Source organism: Morus notabilis, unplaced genomic scaffold (genome assembly GCF_000414095.1).
Source record: "Morus notabilis unplaced genomic scaffold, ASM41409v2 Scaffold103, whole genome shotgun sequence".
NCBI classification, from domain to species: domain Eukaryota; kingdom Viridiplantae; phylum Streptophyta; class Magnoliopsida; order Rosales; family Moraceae; genus Morus; species Morus notabilis.
The window spans coordinates 18352-37304 of record NW_010365971.1 but is presented as its reverse complement, the minus strand read 5'-3'; the positions used below and the strand labels follow the sequence as shown (position 1 = coordinate 37304).

General features: G+C 33.9%; 2 protein-coding genes and 1 long non-coding RNA gene across 5 annotated transcripts; 1 reads left to right on the top strand and 2 right to left on the bottom strand.

Annotated features, from left to right (window-relative positions):
• The first annotated feature begins 5549 nt into the window (after positions 1 to 5549).
• On the top strand, positions 5550 to 8335 carry LOC21410757. Of its 3 annotated transcripts, XR_002903189.1 has the most exons (4): positions 5550 to 5932; positions 6760 to 6901; positions 7050 to 7201; positions 7594 to 8335. It is a non-coding gene; the product is annotated as an uncharacterized LOC21410757 (long non-coding RNA). The 3 variants fall into 3 exon arrangements; XR_002903187.1 differs by lacking the exon at positions 5550 to 5932 and having other exon boundaries at positions 6424 to 6901; XR_002903188.1 differs by lacking the exon at positions 5550 to 5932 and having other exon boundaries at positions 6424 to 6901; positions 7588 to 8335.
• Positions 8336 to 10408: 2073 nt separating this feature from the next.
• Positions 10409 to 12053, bottom strand: LOC112093751. The gene is made up of 2 exons (XM_024172801.1): positions 11949 to 12053; positions 10409 to 10810 (listed from the first exon to the last, which is right to left on the bottom strand). The coding sequence occupies exons 1-2, from the start codon at positions 12051 to 12053 to the stop codon at positions 10409 to 10411; spliced, it is 507 nt and encodes a 168-aa protein (XP_024028569.1).
• A 3159-nt stretch (positions 12054 to 15212) lies between these two features.
• LOC21391900 lies at positions 15213 to 18953 on the bottom strand. Its single transcript, XM_024172800.1, has 10 exons — positions 17676 to 18953; positions 17410 to 17520; positions 16870 to 17047; positions 16597 to 16778; positions 16367 to 16503; positions 16161 to 16256; positions 15689 to 15758; positions 15519 to 15593; positions 15384 to 15429; positions 15213 to 15280 (listed from the first exon to the last, which is right to left on the bottom strand). Exons 1-10 carry the CDS (start codon positions 18951 to 18953, stop codon positions 15213 to 15215), a joined length of 2241 nt encoding a protein of 746 aa, XP_024028568.1.

The window sequence follows — 18953 nt, the reverse complement described above, 5'->3', positions numbered from 1 at the left end:
GAAAGAGACCGAAGTACAATTCTTTTGAAATTAAGACCTCAGCCAGTAAAATAATTCCTAGAAAATTGTTTTTTTTTTCTTTTTTTTTTTCATGTAATGTTTAAGCATTTTATTATTGCTAGCAATTAAACGAGACATGTTACATCAAAATGCTGAATGCATATAATTATCTGGCATTGCAGGAGTCAAAGGAGTGTGAGTTCTTGTACGGTGTCAAGAAAATCTACGGGATAAGTGGCAAATCTTTTGCGGCATATCTTATTCCTTTTGATTTTCACTTATCATTTGTTTCACCAATTTTTATAGAATGGGTTCTGAAGTAATTTATTCCGGATGAAAAAGTAATATTAGGACATCATTTATTTTAGTAGGTTAGTTTACGTGTGTTGGTTGATAAGAAAATATACTCTTCTTATCAGAATATTTTGCAGGCCATCATTTATTATTAAAAAAATGAAAAAAGAATCAGTTATTTCATAAATTATTATATTCTGAATGGATGTGGAGATTAATTAAGCGATTATTTAAGATGAGTTGCATACACTTAGATCATGATTGTAGAACTAAACACAAGGCATTAATTTTTAAAGTTTTTGAGACAGGTAATGTCATTGAAAGACAGAGAGGAAAAGAGTAAATATTTGTTCCAACAACACTCGAATTCAAGTATTATTTTTAATATGTACCACCTATTTAATATCTAATTTGCCTGCTAAAATAATTTTCATACATGTTTTATTTCTCTCTGTATATGTAATATTTAGTTGAAAATGCATGTTTTGATTGATGCATCTGTACATACATATATTAAATATACATATTTAAAATAAAAGAGTCAAACTTTATTTCGTCCCCTTCCATCTTCATCCTTTTTTTTTTTTTTTTTTTTTTGCCTCTTTCTTGTATTTATTCATTTGCTTTTTTTTGTTTCTTTTTTCCTTTTTCCCAAACTTCAATATTTTGAGGATGTGCATTCTGGAATAACTTTTTCCCATTTGCTTCTATTAAAATAATTTCTTTCTAATTGTTCCTACTTATTATTTCTTTTTTCTTTGTCTATAATTCAATTTTTATGTGCTTTTTGAAATATTTTTTTCTTACTGTTTGCTCCCATAAAAATTAATATATTTTAAATATGTCTACGTTTAAATTTTTGTGTAATTAATATATCATAGTTGATCCTTATAAATATTTTTATATGCTTTTTTAAAATATTTTTTCTATCGTTTTGCTCCCAAAAAAATTAATTTATTTTAAATGTGTCCCTGCTTAATATGTGTTATTAATATATCATAGGGGACCCTTATAAATATTTTTTTTTTCCTTTAATTGGCTCACTGAAACTTTTTTTCTCAATAAGGAAATGTAACAAAGATTACCATAAAAATAAATTAAATAGTTTTTTCACACAGCCCTTACAACTATTATTTTCTCATGATACCATTTCTCTAATTTGTTCTTCTTGTCGTAATCTTTCTTAAATATGTCCATATTGGAACTTTTTTTTTATGTGGTCCTCTCAACTATTATTTTTCATATTTATTGTCTAATTTATTTTATTACAGATATATCTGTTAAAATATTCTTTTCATACATGTCCTACGTGTATATACATATGTAATATTCAACTAGTAAGTAAATAAGAGTTGATTTAGAGAATGAGTTACGTGTTTTTACACGCGATCAATCTTATAAAGTTATTCCCTACGTGCATAACAAATGGTTTAACTAGTAAGTAAATAAGAGTTGATTTGGATTGGAGAATGGGTTCAAACCATCCTGAACCAATATGATTCTAGGTTGTGGAATTATAAAAGTAAATGTCTCGTTCAGTTTGTCGATTCGAGTTTTTAATTCAAACTAAGATGTGATTTTATGTGAGAACTTTTAACTATAATAAAAAAATTAGATGTAAAGAGTTTTTAACTGTAGTAAAACTGAAAATTAAAAACTCAAATCGGTGAAATAAACGAGACCAAAGTATATAGAGTTTTTTTCATAAAAAAATTTGAACTTTGAAAATTAATTAATACCTATTCTCACAAAAATTTCCAAAAATTTCCCTACGTGCGTAACACGTGATTTAACTAATAAATAAATAAGATTTGATTTGAAGAATGGATTCAAACTATCCTGAACTAATTTAATTCGGGGTTGTGAAACAATACAAGTAAAGTATATGCAATTTTTTTCATAAAAAAATTTGAACTTTAAAAATTAATTAATGCTTTTCCTCACAAAAATTTTAAAAATTTGACGTAAATAACTTAAACCCACCTTTTAAATAGGCCATAAAAAAGTCATGCACGCCAAATAAAAAAAGCCATGCATCGGATATGGTGCAGTAACGGCTTAAAATGACGTGGCGATTGTTATTGGATGAGAGTATAGCAAATGTCGGTTGAAATTTAAACTGACCGAGAGGTGTTTAGGTAATTTGAGGTTAAATGCAAGAAAGGCACCGATTTCGTCCTAAATTTCGAATGCAAAAACCCTCACAATTTCTCTCTCTCTCTCTCCGTCTCCTCTCTTCCTCTCTCTCTCTAGCTTTCGCAGCCAAGAAACGTGTTCCTGAGGGAGACGACGATAGAGTCTCCGGCCTCGCCCAACCCTAGCGCAGCCAAGCACCGGCCGTCGCGGAAGCAGAGGGGATCCAAGGAGAACGCTCCACCATTGCATTTATGAGAACATTTTGGTCTGAATTGGAGTGTTTTTGTGATATAGGTATGAACTCTGTTGGGGATCGTAAGGTCCAGTTTCGCAGGCCCCCCCCTTTTTTTTTCTTTTCCTTTTATTTTTTCTTTCGTCAATTCTTCCTCTCTCATTTCTCTCTCCAAATTAAACTCTACGGTGCTCCGCCGAGGAGGAAGACGAGGACCGGAGGACTGCTCCGGCGTTTGGGTAGAGTAGAGATGCACCGTCATCGGAGGAAGAAGACGACGAGTTGCCGGAGAGAGCGTAGGGTAAGCTATCTGCTTCTCTTCTTGTCAGGTCAAATTCTTCATGCTATACCCTAATTTACAATTCTACACAAAATTCCTTTAAAAAAAAAATATTGGCCTTCTGGTATGTGAATTCCATGGTCATTGTTATGATTTTTTATTTTATTTTATTTTATTTTCAAATTTTAAGGTTGACGTGGATGCCGTTGCTCAGATTCAGTCCTTTTCGTTTACTTGAGCGAAGCTCTCTGCTCTGCATTGTGCCTGTTGCAATTGATCAGCTAGAACTGGGTTAGGCTTTTCTTCTTTGATCTTTACTCTTGTCCTGGGACTAATTTTCTTTTCTTTTTTGTTTTTTCTTATTTGTTTGTTTCTCGGGAAAGTATTTTCCACACTGATGATTTTGGATCAGTTTGGTAACACTGATGTTCGGAATCGCCACAAACAGGTACACATGAATATACTATTTCGTCTTTTTACATGTTTTTGAGTTTCTGATTGGATGTAACATCACAAACACTTTATTTTCATTATCTGTCAATACTCTATCAATACTCAAATCTTTAGAGTGGTTTGCTAAAATGAAAAAGAAAAAACTTAATTGACATTATAAAAGGGCCTATATTTTCTTTTGGTGCGTGGGATTTATTTACTTTCTTCATTGGCCTGTTTTAGAAGAAATAAGTCTTTTTGAGGCTGACTGATTTCATTATACTAATAGGCGATTCAGTGATTTTTTTGGTTATTAGATTGATGAGCTTCAAAGTTTTTTCGATACACCTGCCTTGCCAAAAACGAGAATTCTTTAGCAAGCCAAAATCCCAACGTAGGAAAAGAACATCTTGTTTCGAGTAAACTGAAAAGGATTCTTTTTTTTTTTTTTTTTCTTTTTGCCATGGATTGTGTCTATAATTTTAGGGGAGAGTTTTAATCCTACACACGGAAAGGATTTTCTCTGTCTGTAGGATTAGTTTTAGTCCTTATTTTTTCCATGAACAAATGTTTTTTAATGTTTTTAAGCTCATTGCCCTCTTATAAGAATAGGTAAAACACTATTGTTACATGTTGGTGAGTTGAAGCATAGCTTTCTTTTCTTTTTATGCATGGTTTGCAAAGCAAGTTGACAATGGCTGGTTCAACCCTGAAGTAATTGCAAGTGATAATCCAAAGATTAAAAAAATCGCTTTTTTAAATCATTGCTTAAGGTTGTTTTAATCGTTTTTATATTTTGGGGTAAGGTTTTGTGGAGGATAACTCTTCCTCCCTTTCCTTTTCTTCATTATTAATAAAGGTTGTTTCTTTTCAGGAAAAAAAAAACACAAGTATTACAACCGGTACTAATTGCAACTTAGCACTGAAATTTTACTGTTCTTTTTTGGTTTTTTTGTTTTGTTTGGTTTTGGCTTTTTTTTTTTTTGGCTAAGATTCAAAATATGCCGTGACTCATTTTATTTCATTACTTTATATGCGTCTTTTTTGTTCACATTGATTCACCTTACTTGGATTTGATTCCAAGATAGGTTCATTTTGCTAATGGATTGCTACATTTCCTACATCAGGTATGACGAAATTTATCTAATAAGTTTCTTCTTGATGCACAAGCAGCATTCTCCAAGTGAAATATAACTCAAATTATAACTCAACCTTGTCATGTACACAAATGAATTATATTTGTGGTTTTTGGTTTAGTTTGATTATAATTCTGTATTTGATTAGACGTTAATTCTATACATGCTCATACCTTTGATCTGCTATAGGTCCTACTAGCTAGCATTTGCTTTGAAGGAAAATAAGAAAGAATTTACCTAAAAAAAAGAGGGGGGAAAATAAGAAAGAACATACAAAGATGCTAAGTCTGGAAGAGCTTATTTGGATAGTTTTCTTATTGCCTGCAGGTACAAAGGAGTGTTTTATTTGGTTCCTCATGTTGGCAAGCTAGGCATAAATCAAAGTTAAGCACGGCGATAGAAGATTTTAGTGCAAGCCTAGTGGAGATGAGTATTGTTTATAGATGTATTCTTTAATACATTTTTTTAGCTTGTTTTTGCATTTTTTTTAACATGCTGCTTCTCATTGTTCGATAAGTAAAGAAATGAGTTGGCAAACAAAAGCTAACTACTATAAAAGTCATAACAACAAATCATATACATTAACCGGATATTAAAATCTTTCGTAACGTATTTTTATTAATTCTTAACAGTACACCGTGTGTTAAAAATGTTTCAATGAGTGTTGATTTGTTTTACTTTTGACTATGCTTTTGGTTAGAGACGTGGAGATTTTATTTTTTACATTGCATTCACTATCAAAGGGTTTATCATTGGATTATGCTTTGAAAGAAATGTCTTTTGGATAATTAAATTCTAATCCAACTTCTGATCTTGTTACATCTAAATTTAGCTTTATTTAATTTTTCTTTGTGGCGTTTTGTATTATTTGTGTAGGCTTTCTATAGTGTACATATGCACATAAAGTAATATTGCGATGAGAAAAAGAATAGAAAAATATGTGGTATAGTGATAAAAAGCACAATTAGAATCCTTTTTAATTTCATTCTTTTCATCATCATCATTACTATTATTTGGAAATTGCAGTACTGTGTATGTGTTCAATTAATCTATTTGAAGATTCAATAAGGAACATAGATAGATTGTTGTAGGATTGATTATGTGGGATCCTATGTGTAACTATTCGAATACAATTTTAGTCCAATCTTCTTTGATCTTTTGTGCTGTGGCACTTCAGTACAGGTACCGTTTACTGACCAATATGTTTGACATTTAATGTTCCATTCCACTTAATTATCCTCTGTTACTGAAAATTACACATATACTCTTGTATTTGACATTTTAGATTCGATGTTACATAATTGACCGCATAATAAGTCATGTCTCCTTTCTTGAAAGTTATATAATGCATTACATTTTCTGACATGTAAAAAACTATAAGTGCAGATACAACTCCGGGTTTTGGGTATCAGATCAATTTTTGTAAGTTCTCCTTGCTCAAGTGTAAAAATAACTTTGACAATCCCACCTCATTTATCTTTGCTAATGTAATTTTTATCCAGATTCATGAAAATTATTGCTATTTTAATCAGCAATAGGTTCGTTTCCTACCCTTGAAGATCCAATAAGCAACATAGGTACATTGCTGTTTGTTGTAGGATATCAACTACATTAGCTACCACAGAAATGCAGGTCATGTAAATGGATTTTTGATTGCATATATATTGTACATATTGCCAAAAAAGGGCGCCTATGTTCTATGAGCTTTGTTTGGTTCTAGTACTTTTAGTTTGTTCATAACTTTAGTAATTTTGTTATGAAATAGGAAAAATTAATTTTTCATCTCTCATTATCAATGTGTGATGTGATTATTGAATATGTAGCTGCAATACGAGAGTTTGAAATTATTTCAAATGATTTCATGCCCAAAATTTTTTGTTGCTGCTCTTTAACTAATTTAAATATGGCTTGTAAATTCATTACCAAAAAAAAAAAAAAAACAAAGAAAAGTTTGTCCTAATACATAAAAAAAAGCACATGCCTTGCACATGCCTCCCTTCCCTAGCAGTTATATATATATTACTAAGTGCCTTAACTAGCTTCGTGGGGAAGCTTTGTTAATCTTTTTGTTCCATTTTTGTCCTCTTCATTTTCCTCTATTGTATATTTTGAGAAAAGGTTAAATTTTGGATATGATATGAAATTGATTGATCAAACAAATTGAAATTTAAAGCTACTATTTGACTCAAATCGAAATCGAAATCGAAATCTCATCCTCCTTTGTCCCGCTTCTTCAAACTGGTTTCAAGTGCGGAGACATAGAAAAGAAAAAAAAAAGAGAGATTGCATTCAAGAATTAACTGAGTGTGGAGGAACGAATGAGACGACGACAGGATCAAGTAGTTGCTGGCTGTGGATTCTGGCGGTGCTTCAAAAGGCCAATCGCCTCAGGTCCCCCCATTGGCCCCTCTTCTTCTTTAGTTTTTACTTGGCTTCCTTTGTTTTTATTTGTTGATCACTTAGCTTCTTTTGTCCTGGCCTCTGCTTGACTACCAATTAACATGTCGTATACATAAAATGTTCAACCACTTTTTCCCAGGAAATACGAGCAAGGGGAAAAAAGAGAGAGAGAAAGTATTCTACTTACTACATATATGTTACGGCCAAGAACATCTCCGGAGTTGGATTTCTTCCTACCACAATTTGATTCTCAACTTTCCTCCTTGTAATCAAACAACAGCCTGAAGAACTGTAAGCAAACGATGGCCTTAGATTGCATTGCAGATTTAAATTGTTTATTGATATGATCTGTTTAGATTGCTGAGTAATCTGTTTTATTGCGTAGAAGCAGAAAGAAAATGGAAATAAAATGAAAAAAAAAATGGTAACAAGAGCATGAATAAATGAAGAATTCAATGGACGAATCCTTAATTTTATGGCTTAGTAAGTGATTTAGTATTGATAATAATTAATATTATCAAAGTGATGAAAACTTTAAGATGTTTATCTGTATATATACTGAATGTTTCGTCTGCAAGAATGCATTGGGTACTTGAAGAATTTTTGGGTGTTTTTATATCTTCCTCACTTGTTGAATGTTGATTCAATGAGTTTTCTTGTTTGGTATTTGTTGAAAGTTTCAGTGATCATTGTTCTATTATATTTGAGCTGGATTATCCAAATTCATTCACCGCCATCAACATCTTGTCTTCAGTGTTTGCTGACTCTACCTAGGTAATTTTGTGATCAAACTCTGTTACTTTATCTTTCTTTCTATTTGAATATCTTCCAGAGGAGTTTCTTAGTTTTGTCTTTGATATATAGCTTGAATTATTAAAATATAAATGGAAAGCACTTATAGCCGACCCCAATTAAGTTGGGATTAAGGCTTGTTGTTGTTGTTGTTGTATAAATGGAAAGCACTCATGGCAGTAAGTCATTTTTCTTGGTTAATTTTGAGGTTGGAGAACATGGGGAATTGGGAGCATAAGAGGAGAATCGAGGAAATAAAGAGGAGAAGAGAGAGTCAGGAGAGAGTAAGGGTCTGAGAGACTAGAGAGCAACAAAAAGAAAAGTGGAAAAAAGAAAAAAAAAGGACTCGATTTATGCCACCAGGTTCCCCACTCAGAAAAGAAGACCAAAAAAAAAAAAAAATGAAAGAACAATTTGGAGTTTTGGACAAGCTCCTATGTGATCCCATTGGCCATTCTGAGAGAGTAAAAAAACAAAGAAAAAATTATAACTTTGAAAGGTAACCTAGCATGAATTCACGCTTTTATAAATTTAGAACAACTAAAAGAACGTTTTATAAATGTAGAATAATTAAAAGAACTGGAATATCTATACTGAAAGAATATCTATTTTAGTTGTGAATATTTTCATCTTCTTCAGCTCTAGTTGAAATGCGTATTGGTTTGATCTTACTGATATTTGCGGGATATTTGAAAAGAGGCTAAAGAAATGCATTCTGTGTTGATTGAGCTGCGGAAGCATATTCCAGCCCAAGGGTTTCCTGTGCAAGATTTGATGATTGGAGTCTGTCGTCAATTAAAAGAGTGGAACCAAAGTGGTGGTAACAAAAGAAGTAGCGTTCATGCTATTGCAACGAATATATTATGATTTTTGTGTTATTACAACGCATTCATTGTGGCATTTACATTGTTATTACAATGCATTCATTGTGGCATTTACATTTTCTTGTTAGTTTTCATTTTGCCATTTATATGATTGAAAAACTACTTAAAACTCATTTTATATAAAAAATATAAGGCAAGAAAGGTGAAATCAGAATGAAAATCCAAGGGAGAGGAAGATTGATCATTAGGACATGATAGATAATTGTAAGAAGAAAGCGTCTTTGCTTCGGCTTAGTGTGCTTATTCCTCTTCCCCATCGCTCCGACATTGTTGTTGCCTCTAAGCATCTAATCAATATTCCTCTCCTTTTGAATTTCGATATCAATTTCACCATTCTCTTATATGAATTTATATTTACTTATGTATATAAGGATACTAATAATTGATATAAAGAAAAAGGAGGGAGAAAAAAACACAAGAATCGTGTAATATTTCCGTGTAATTTATTTTCTATATTTGTCTCCTTGAAAGTAAACTACTTATTCTTCCATCACTTTATTTCTCATTAATGCAAATATGTTAATGAAGCATAGCTTTTTGTTCCATCACGTGCTAAGATAGTCTTTTTTAGACTTGTCTTGTATTTACTGCAATAGCTTTTTGTTTGTTCTCCTCTTGTTATTTCTTTGCTTTTGTGTTTCAGATGGCTTTCTCATCCATCTGAGAACTTCATTTGTAATATATTATATTAATGAAGCACTTTGTTGCTTATAAAAAAAAAACACAGTATTATAACCGGTACTAATTGCAACTTAGCACTAAAATTTTTGTTTTTTGTTTTTTGTTTTTATTTTTTTGTTTTGTTTTGTTTTGGCCTTTTTTCTTTTGGCTAAGATTCATAATATGCCTTGACTCACCTTATTTCATTGTTTTATATGCTTCTTTTTTGTTCACATTGATTCACCTTACTTGGATTTGATTCAAGATAGATTCTTTTTGCTAATGGAATTGAAATAGAATTAAGACAAGTTCTCTGGGATTGCCTATTCAAGTCGTATGCATCTTCAAGGAGATATAGACCTTCAACTTGCTTAGCATTGCCAATCGTCTTCCCCATGATCAAATCCTGAAATTGACAACCGGAAGAGGAAAAATTGGCCTAACACTTTTGATCAACGATTATTTTACTGATCGACAACAAATTACGTGACAACTTAGGGACATGAAGAACATTATGGAGTGTCAAAGAAGGAGAAATAACAATTGATCCTTTCCCGGCTACTGTTGAGAAAGAACCATCTGCTATTTTGACCTTTTGATTTCCTACACAAGGGTTATATGAAGAAAAAAATTATGATGATCCGGTCATATGATCCGTTGCTCCAGAATCAATTATCCAAGAATATTTTGAATTGACACTGAGACAAGACGCTATGAGATGATTACCTTTCTGAACCAGAGAACAAGAAGGATTTGAATTATTGAGATTTTGAGACTGGAGAAGTTTACAGATTTGCTCTATCTGTTCCTTTGTGAATGACGGCATTCCAGAGGTAGCTTCGGTCCTTGATTCAGAAACATTAGCTTGAGAGGCACGGTTATCTCCAGATGTTTTTTTCTTCCAATTGTTCGGTTTACCATGGATTTTCCAGCATGTCTCCCGAGTATGCCATGGTTGTTTACAATGATCACACCAAGGCTTCGTTTTGCTATTCTTTTCCTCTCCTTCAGCCGTGGCCCCTTTGGACATAAGTGCAGAACCTTCTGCCTCCGATTCATTTTTCCCGATCATCACTATCCGCCTCTTTTCCTCTCTTCTAACTTCTGAGAAAACTTCTCGAATGGATGGCGACGGCTTTCTCCCCAAAAACCGGCCTCTAACCTAATCTAAATCTTGATTTAACTCTGTAAGAAAGACATAAACACGATCATTCTCTTCCCTTTTTTTGTGCCGGATGCTGTCATTTGGGCACTCCTGTTCGTTTTCATAGCATAGGTCTAACTCCTGCCACGAGGTTACAAGTTCATTGTAGAACACTGTAACGTTTCTATCTCCTTGTTTAGCCTTCCATAGCTTAGTCTTCCACTCGAAAATTTGAGATGAGTTCTCATTATCCGAGTACATCTCACGTACAGCCTCCCAGACATCCTTGGCTGTTGGCAGAAACATATGTGGCTTTCCAATGGCTGGTTCCATCGAGTTAATCAACCAAGTTGTGACGAGAGTTCTCAGATCTCCACGCTGCCATGTTTCGGTCACTTGCAGTCGGTCTTGTGTTTTCCCCTGTCAAATGGCCGAATTTCCCTTTGCCATCAATAGCAAGCTTCACCGATTGAGTCCACTCCAAGTAGTTCCGGCCAAGGTTTTAAAAGGCGGAATCGGGCCTTGAGGCGTTTTGCCTGTACGAGGTGAGGCGTGAGCCTCAAGGCGCTTTGAGGCGTAAGCCTAAAAAAATGCCTATAAAAAATTTAGGAAAAAAAAAATACTAACAAAGACTAAATCCATACTTAAAAATCATTAAAAACAAGAAATTTAACCAAGCATCCACATAAAGAGAAGTCTATTTCACTACTAGAAGCATAACAAAGACTATAATTATCAAATCCTAATATCATAAGGTTCATAATGCACTTCTAAAAGCCTAATCTCCCAACTCATCAATCATCATCACTACTAAGAGAAGAAGAAGAGTGTTTGCCCGTGCCAGGAAGGAGGAAAGACGGCTGTGCAAGTGGCTGGCTGCTTCTTTTGTTATTAGGGTTTTTTCTTAGTCATTAAGGGCCTGGGTACTTTGGGCTTTTTAAAACTTTTGGGCCAGCCTGTTAAAATAACCCACCAGAAGACCCTTCAGAGAGGCGAATGCCTCACTAACCGCCTGAGGCGCCGCTCAAAGGCGTGCGGCTCTGGCGCTTTTTAAATCCATGATTAAGATATTGAATCTTTGTTTCAAAAAAAAAAAACGAAGATATCTAATTGTTGATCATTATTTGGCTGAGTGAAGAAAAGGGAGAGGAGAGAGAGAAACAATATAATAGAAGGGAGGAGGCAACAATTCTGTGATTTTTCTTTGGTTCTTAGTCAACTCTGGCTTCCTTAAAAGTTTGGTCCCAACATCAATTAGGTTAAAAGAACTAAAAAAAAAAGACACTCAAAGTAAGAGGCGTTAGCCTCATGCGCCTCTTGAGGTGTAGCCCTGAGGCATGGGCCTCACATGAATGAGGCGTAAGCCTCATTCCCCTACCCTCAAAGCATAAGCTTTGACGCGTTTTTTCAGCGCCTCGCCACAAGGCGGGCCTTGAGGCGTAAGCCTCAGGCGCTTTTAAAAACATTGGTTCCGGCCATTTAGTTTATGGCTGGTCAATTGGAAGGACATGCTTGAACTAAAGAAATCGTCAGCACTGTTCTTTGCTCCTCCACTAACTGCTGGCCCTCTTGAACCCAATTGCACATTCTCTGATGAGGCACTGGAACTCACTGCACTTGGACTATCACCCGCTGCAGAGGAGTCTCTTTTTTGGCCAGTCATTGCTAGTCTATAATCCATTTAGATTGCGGAAATAAGAGAATAGAGAAAGAGGGAATTGAAAGGCCACGGATGAAGGATTGGAAGGCTGATTTTTCAAGAGAGAGCCGTGGCTCTGATACCATGTAAGCAATGGAGAATGGAAAAATTCTTTTATTCCTTCATAGTTTTAGAGAAATTGTATAGGGATTATATAGATTTAGTGAGGTCTAATCTAATCCCTAAAACAGAGAAACAAAATCTGTAAATAAGGAAACAATACAAAGTCAAATATCCTCTCCTAATATCCGGATTCTCTATCTCCTAATATCCGGTCATATAGCCATACAAGAACATACAAAGATGCTAAGCCTTGCAGAGCTTATTTGGATAGTTTTCTTATTGCCTGCAGGTACAAAGGAGTGGTTTATTTGGTTCCTCATGTTGGCAAGCTGGGCATAAATCAAAGTTAAGCACGACAATAGAAGATTTTAGTGCACGCCTGGTGGAGATTAGTATTGTTTATAGATGTATTCTTTAATACATTTTTATTAATTGGATATAAAATCTTTCATAACGTATTTTTATTAATTCTTAACAGTACATTGATTAGAAAACCCATCATGTAAGTCAAACATTGTGAGCCCTTTCATTATTCCATAAATTTGCAGTAGTATATTGTCTTTTAAGAGTCAAGCTTATGCCCTTACCTCATTTCTAATCGTTCTTTTTAAACTTTGTCATCAACCTTACTTTGCAGATACTATATCCACGTACAGTTACATGATGAATCAGGATATTTAGCAGCAACGATTTTTGGAACTAATGCAGAAAAATTTCTACTTTGCACTTGAATAGATCTGATGGAACATACAACTGAGGTACATTGTTATATTTCTTTGTTACTACATTTATTATACTTATATTACAGCTGAGGTTCAATGATTTTAGCTATTTTTTTGGTGGGAGAGGAATCAAAGTATTTTCAAGGGAAAAGAAATGATATTTGAGGATTTATTTGAGAAGGCAAAATACGTAGCTTCTACATGGGCTTCAACAGATCCATCATTTATTCAATTCTCCGTATCCTTAATTTTGTTAAGCTGAGATGACGTGCTAAGATAGTCTTTTTAGACTTGTCTTGTATTTAGTTCAATAGCTTTTTGTTTGTTCTCCTCTTGTTATTTCTTTGCTTTTGTGTTTCAGATGGCTTTCTCATCCATCTGAGCACTTCATTTGTAATTTATTGTATTAATGAAGCTCTTTGTTTCTTATCACAAAAAAAAAAAAAAAAAAATACAAATTTCCTACTATTTGCTTTTCCTCTTTTAGGATGGAATACCAGTTATTCAGAATTTCGTTACTACACCCAGCGTTACAGAGCATTGTATACATATTAAAATATTAAAAGTTCTAACCAAGACTATGCGTGTGCTGATTATAGGCATACGATTAGTCAATTGTTTGAGGCCTCTGAAGCTCGAATTTGAAACGTCAACAAAGTCCACAAGTTTGATGATGTAAATAGTGGAAAGTGAATGACCTTCAACATAAATCTTTTATTTATTTATTTATTTTTTTGGGAAATCATTTTTTATTCTCTACAATTTGATGTTGTATGTTCTCATTTGTTCTTTTGCAATTTGTGATCTCTACTTGGGTTTCCTTTTTTCAAGTTGCATTTTAGTTTGGCAGCGTAGGAATTTTATTTGTGGAAACTGAGGCTGTTTAGCTTAAAAGGAGTTCCTTCTCTTCTAAATACTGATTTAGGTAATGTTAGATCAGGACTTTACACTGATTTTTGCTCTTTTTACTTTTTATCAATTCAAATATTTAAATGTATTTGGCCTTGACTATATGTATTCAGTCTTGACTATATGTATTCATTATTGAATAAAATGTTAAACGTAGGTTGATAGAAATCTCTTAAGACTCCCTACCTTATATACCTGTCTTTTTATTCTTCAACAATAAGTACAATGAATTAATGACCATCAACAACAGCAAAGTGTTTCACTCTTTTATATTAGTTATAGAAAGCAATTAAAGTTAAGAATGTTTCTTCCTAATTTGACACAAAACATTGTTATAGTTTATTTCTTATTACATTTGTCTTTATTACATAAAAATTGTAATGACCTATCGCATTGATTGAGCTGCAAAAGCAAGCAAGTGGCTTGCACGTGCAGCCTTTGTAGTATATATTACCAAATCTTTTAACAGGTGCCTGTTGTTAACTTTCTTTTTGCCCTTCTTGCCCCCCTCTCTTGAACTTCTTATATGTCTTTAGTGTGTATTCTTATGAGGTTAACTAACACAATTGTACCGTTGACTATATTTTGTTAAGTGAGTCACTGCTTGACTAAGTTTGATAAGTTTCGCATTCATTTTCTCTAACTTTTTCTTTTTTCTTCATCTCTCCCCTTTAACTCTCTACACCACAGAATAATCATAAAATTAACTAAATTTGGAGAAACGTATACTAAATAAAACTAGTCTCTCTCACAAAAGCTTGTGGAAAGCCGATATAGTACAAAAGCAACATCTTTGGGAAACATCTTACAGAAATAACAAAATCTTATTAACAAGATATATCATAAGACCAATGTTTTATATATTAGAATTTGAGGAACAACAAAACTTTAAAAGTACATAAGAATTCGATGTTGCGGAAAAATGACTGGAAAAAGCTAGCGTGATAAACGACAACGTCTTATAAACAATAGAATGTTAGTAACAACATTGTATGTTCTACGCGCGAGAGAAAAGTCACAATGGCGTTGTATTTAAAATCACAAGTTTTTTAGGTAAGAGTAGTATATATATTAAGGAGTTTTTAATGGTTCCATCAGTAGTAACTATCAAATATAAAAATTTAATAAGTTAATTTTATTAATTATCATAACTTTTTAATTAACTGTTTAATTTATTATAACCATCAGATTAATGTCTTGCTGTTAAGTAACGATACCCCTTAATAAATAAATAATAAAATAACCATTAAAACCACGCGGTATTCATTTTTTGTCACTCAACAGAGAATTTATTGTATTTAAACTTCGCAAGACTTGAGTTAATCTTACAAATCTTTCTGAGCGAACATTATAAAGCAGCAATGTTTGGAATCACAATCTTAATGAAGGCCTCTACGCACGGTGAAGTTTTGAAGCTGCCCAATATAAACTACATGATTAACTGACGAATATTGTTTAAACTCTTTCTGTATATGCTCATGAATTTGGCCACGAATTCTGCAGACAAAATTGTGCATTTAATTAGAAGTAACTAATTAACTAGCTAGTTGAGTCGCATTAATCATGATATGACTTGATTACAAGATCATAATTATCTTACCTTCTAGCTTAAGCAAAGCGCTTGGTCCTGTTGGTAGTCTCTTATCCTGTAACAACAACCACTTGGTTACTTTCACGGTTTGGCCAACTCAAATAATAAGCATATATTTATTAAAAAAAAAAAGGAACAACTCACATAATAAGCATGCCAATAATAAAGTTGCCTTTTAATGCTTGCCTCAATTCCCTTTAGGAACTGTTCCACAAGTTTCTGCACATTAAAAATGCCACTCTATCAACAAAAAGGAAAAAAAAAATGTAGTTTACTTTGTTGAGCAACTATAAAAGATTGATTTTATGCAATACCTGTAGAATCAGTTTGGGGTGAACGTAGTCAACTAGAAGCTTTTGAAGCCTTCCCCTTATTAGAAATAACCTGTTAAAGGCACTTTTCAAGGTTATTTCTCACATTATTAATGAGTTCGAGTTTCACTAGATAATGATATTACCAAAGCAACTGTGACCATTAATAGTTCCATTAAGGAGATAATATTTGGATAATTTTTAAAAATGTCATCAATAAAGTAATACTATTTTATTTCTGTCAATATTGTTAAATTTATCTTATGCCACTAACAATTTACAGGTTATCTTTCATAACCTACATGCTATCTTTCATAACCTACAAGTTATCTTTCGGTATCCTGCATAGTGGCATTAAAATTGTGCAGGCAAAAATAATAGAGTTGGAAAAAACAATAGTGAAACCTGAAATTTTCTCATAATATTTCCGTAATTTGGCATGACCAAATCAATGAATAAGGTTTTAAGTATTTACGTATTAGGTGATGGATTGGCTAGGATTTCTGCAGCCATTTCAACCAGAACCTCTTCCCACCCTAGTGGAATTGGTTGGTCCTCCACAAAAGGATAGCTGCATGACAAATAAATACATCCAAAATAATTGAAATATAATAATATGGTCTTAAAAATTTGTTTACATTTGTTCTTTTCTTTTCTTTTTATTCACTATTTAAAGCTTACTTGTGTGCCTTGCATGCTTCAAGAGCCATGATTGCCTTTCTCAGATTTTGCTTTGATTTAATGGCAATCTTAGCTGCAAACTCCATGGATAAATCGAATCCTTCCTTTCTCGCTATCTGAATAAGAACTTCCATGATCTAAATAGAAGAAAGGATTGAAGTCATATTGCTCACTTCAGCAGTTGAACAAGTGTTACAGTATGGAAATTCAACAATCTTTATGATGCTTACCTCATGAGTTATAGGAGCATTGACATCGATAACTTTGCACTGGTCTTTCACCGACTCGACAATCTCTGAATCATCTTCACAGCATAGTATGAGTCTACAAGCATCGGTGTAACAATCCAAAATCCATTTTATCAAATGCTGAATGTTATCTGCTGCTTTGTCAACATCATAAAGGACTATTACTGTAGCTAAGAAGATAAGAACCATGTTAGCTTTGAGCTAAAGGGCAAATCTGTCTAAAGGGAAATTAAGAATGTTTTCGAATCTGATCACCTTTATAATTCGGGTTGAGATTAGCCGTGCTGATTTCAGGAATATTTGTAAAGTCCTTAGTTATTTCCCTGACTAAACCCATTAGTGCATATCTGGCATTTGATTCTAAGTGCACATTGAGCTCCAAATGGTGAGGACTTGATTTAATTGGGACAACCACTTGCATTCGCTGGTTTTCCTGTCAAAGTAGCCTTTGTCAGTAACTTTTAAAGTTGAATTTTAAACATAGTACTTCTGTGAAAAAATTAAGCATAATTTTAACATCATAGTGGTACCGATGAATAACTAGACTTTAAAAGTGGTATACAACATAATCAACACCTTTTTATGACGGACTTTATTCAAAGCTTTGTTTATTTCTGAGGATTCTTGACTCGGAAATGGAAAAGTAAAGTACAGAACATATATTACCTCAATCTGGAAGAATCTCAAATCATAAGATACCTGCAAAACAGGAAAAGGAAATGAAGTCCATCTTAAAGCTATACTCATAAGGCATAGAAGTTCGATGATATTTCAATCTTGTGGACATGAACATACATCCCAACTTGCATCACCATATATTTCACGCAGAAGTGCCATTGCTAAAGCTCTTTTTCCTGAACCAGTTGGTCCCTTGAGCAAAATATGGGGACATATGTCATCAGATACCTAAAATCCAAAAAAAAAAAATAAAGTGTGATCTTATGCATAATCTCTGCTGAGGAAACATATCAATGAAAACAAAACATAAAATCATTTGAGAGAAAAGCATGCATTAGCAACTAGATAGATAATCAAATTAACTAGAGGTCGAGATCACATACAAGTTGCTTGAGAAGTTGAGCTTCTTGTTTATGGCAAGTGAATCCATTTAAGGAGCCAGGTTGATACTTATCAGCCCAGAACTGTTTGAGATTTTCAGCCACCCTGGCTTTTTCAATAAATAATGCTTCATTCAATGTGGTGATTCTCGCAGTTCTCTCGGGCGATTTTTTCGCACTCCCACAAGGCCCTTTCTTCATACAATTAAACCATGTCTCCTTTTGGCTCTTCCTTCTATTTTCTGTAAACTTCCTCATGCTTTCAGTTGTCCTAGTACTAGTATCACTCAGTTTACTAGTTTCAGTGCTAAACCTTCCACTTCCCAGTTTGCTTCCAGAAGAACTAATAGTTGTACCTGTTTGTGATAAACCAACACTAGATGATTCCTTACTAGGGTCAATTTTACTATTTGCTCTACTTCTCAACTGAGAAGAAGAATCTCTTTCGGAAAGTATCTTCGGTTTCGGACTAAAATGGCTCTCCAAACCACCATTCTTTGGCAATGCTAGAACTGTCCCCTCGCGAGAAAAGAAGATATCACCCGGTGAAATGGAATCAGTACTCTCATAAATTGCAGGACCAATACGCACTCGATCTCTAGCAAGCCTTGCGTACGCAACTCTTTCGTTGATTTCGCCGCTTGAGGGGCCCACTTTTGGTTGGGGAGCTTGATCTCTTAGCTTTTGAGCTGTTGGTGAGTGTGTTCTCTCCGGTTTCGATACCTTATCATACTTCTCCTCTCGGTTCTTATCTTTTGGCCTTAGTCTTGGGGCAGTCACTGATCTCTTGCTCATCGTGTAGTTTGGTTTCCTGCTTGCCATACCAACTTCAACAAACTGATGTTGAACTAAAGATCTGTCATTTTGCCTTCTGTATGAATACACAAATTCACTGTTATCCAGATTAGGCTCTTCTTTGTAAGGAGAATGATAAGTTCTCATGTGAGGTTTTGGCAAAGGACTGATATTTCCATTATAAAGATTGTTACCATCTTCTGATCTCTTAGGCTTGTAAGGTGACTTACTGCTGTGTCTCCTCCGAGCTGAGATGTCTGAAGAGTTCTTTTTCGGAGAGGAGTCCACATGTTCAAACCTCGAGGAGTGTCTCCGGTTGGTCTTCAAAGGACTGATGTTTCTTGGTAAGTCAAAGTCTAATCCTGGCTCTTCAAAATCCAATTTTCTATTGTGTGGATTGAGGTCACGCCAAGGACTTTCATGGAAGTCTGTCTCTGTGTCCGAGGGTTCATAGCCGCTACGCCTCTGCTTCGACGAGGTCTGCAT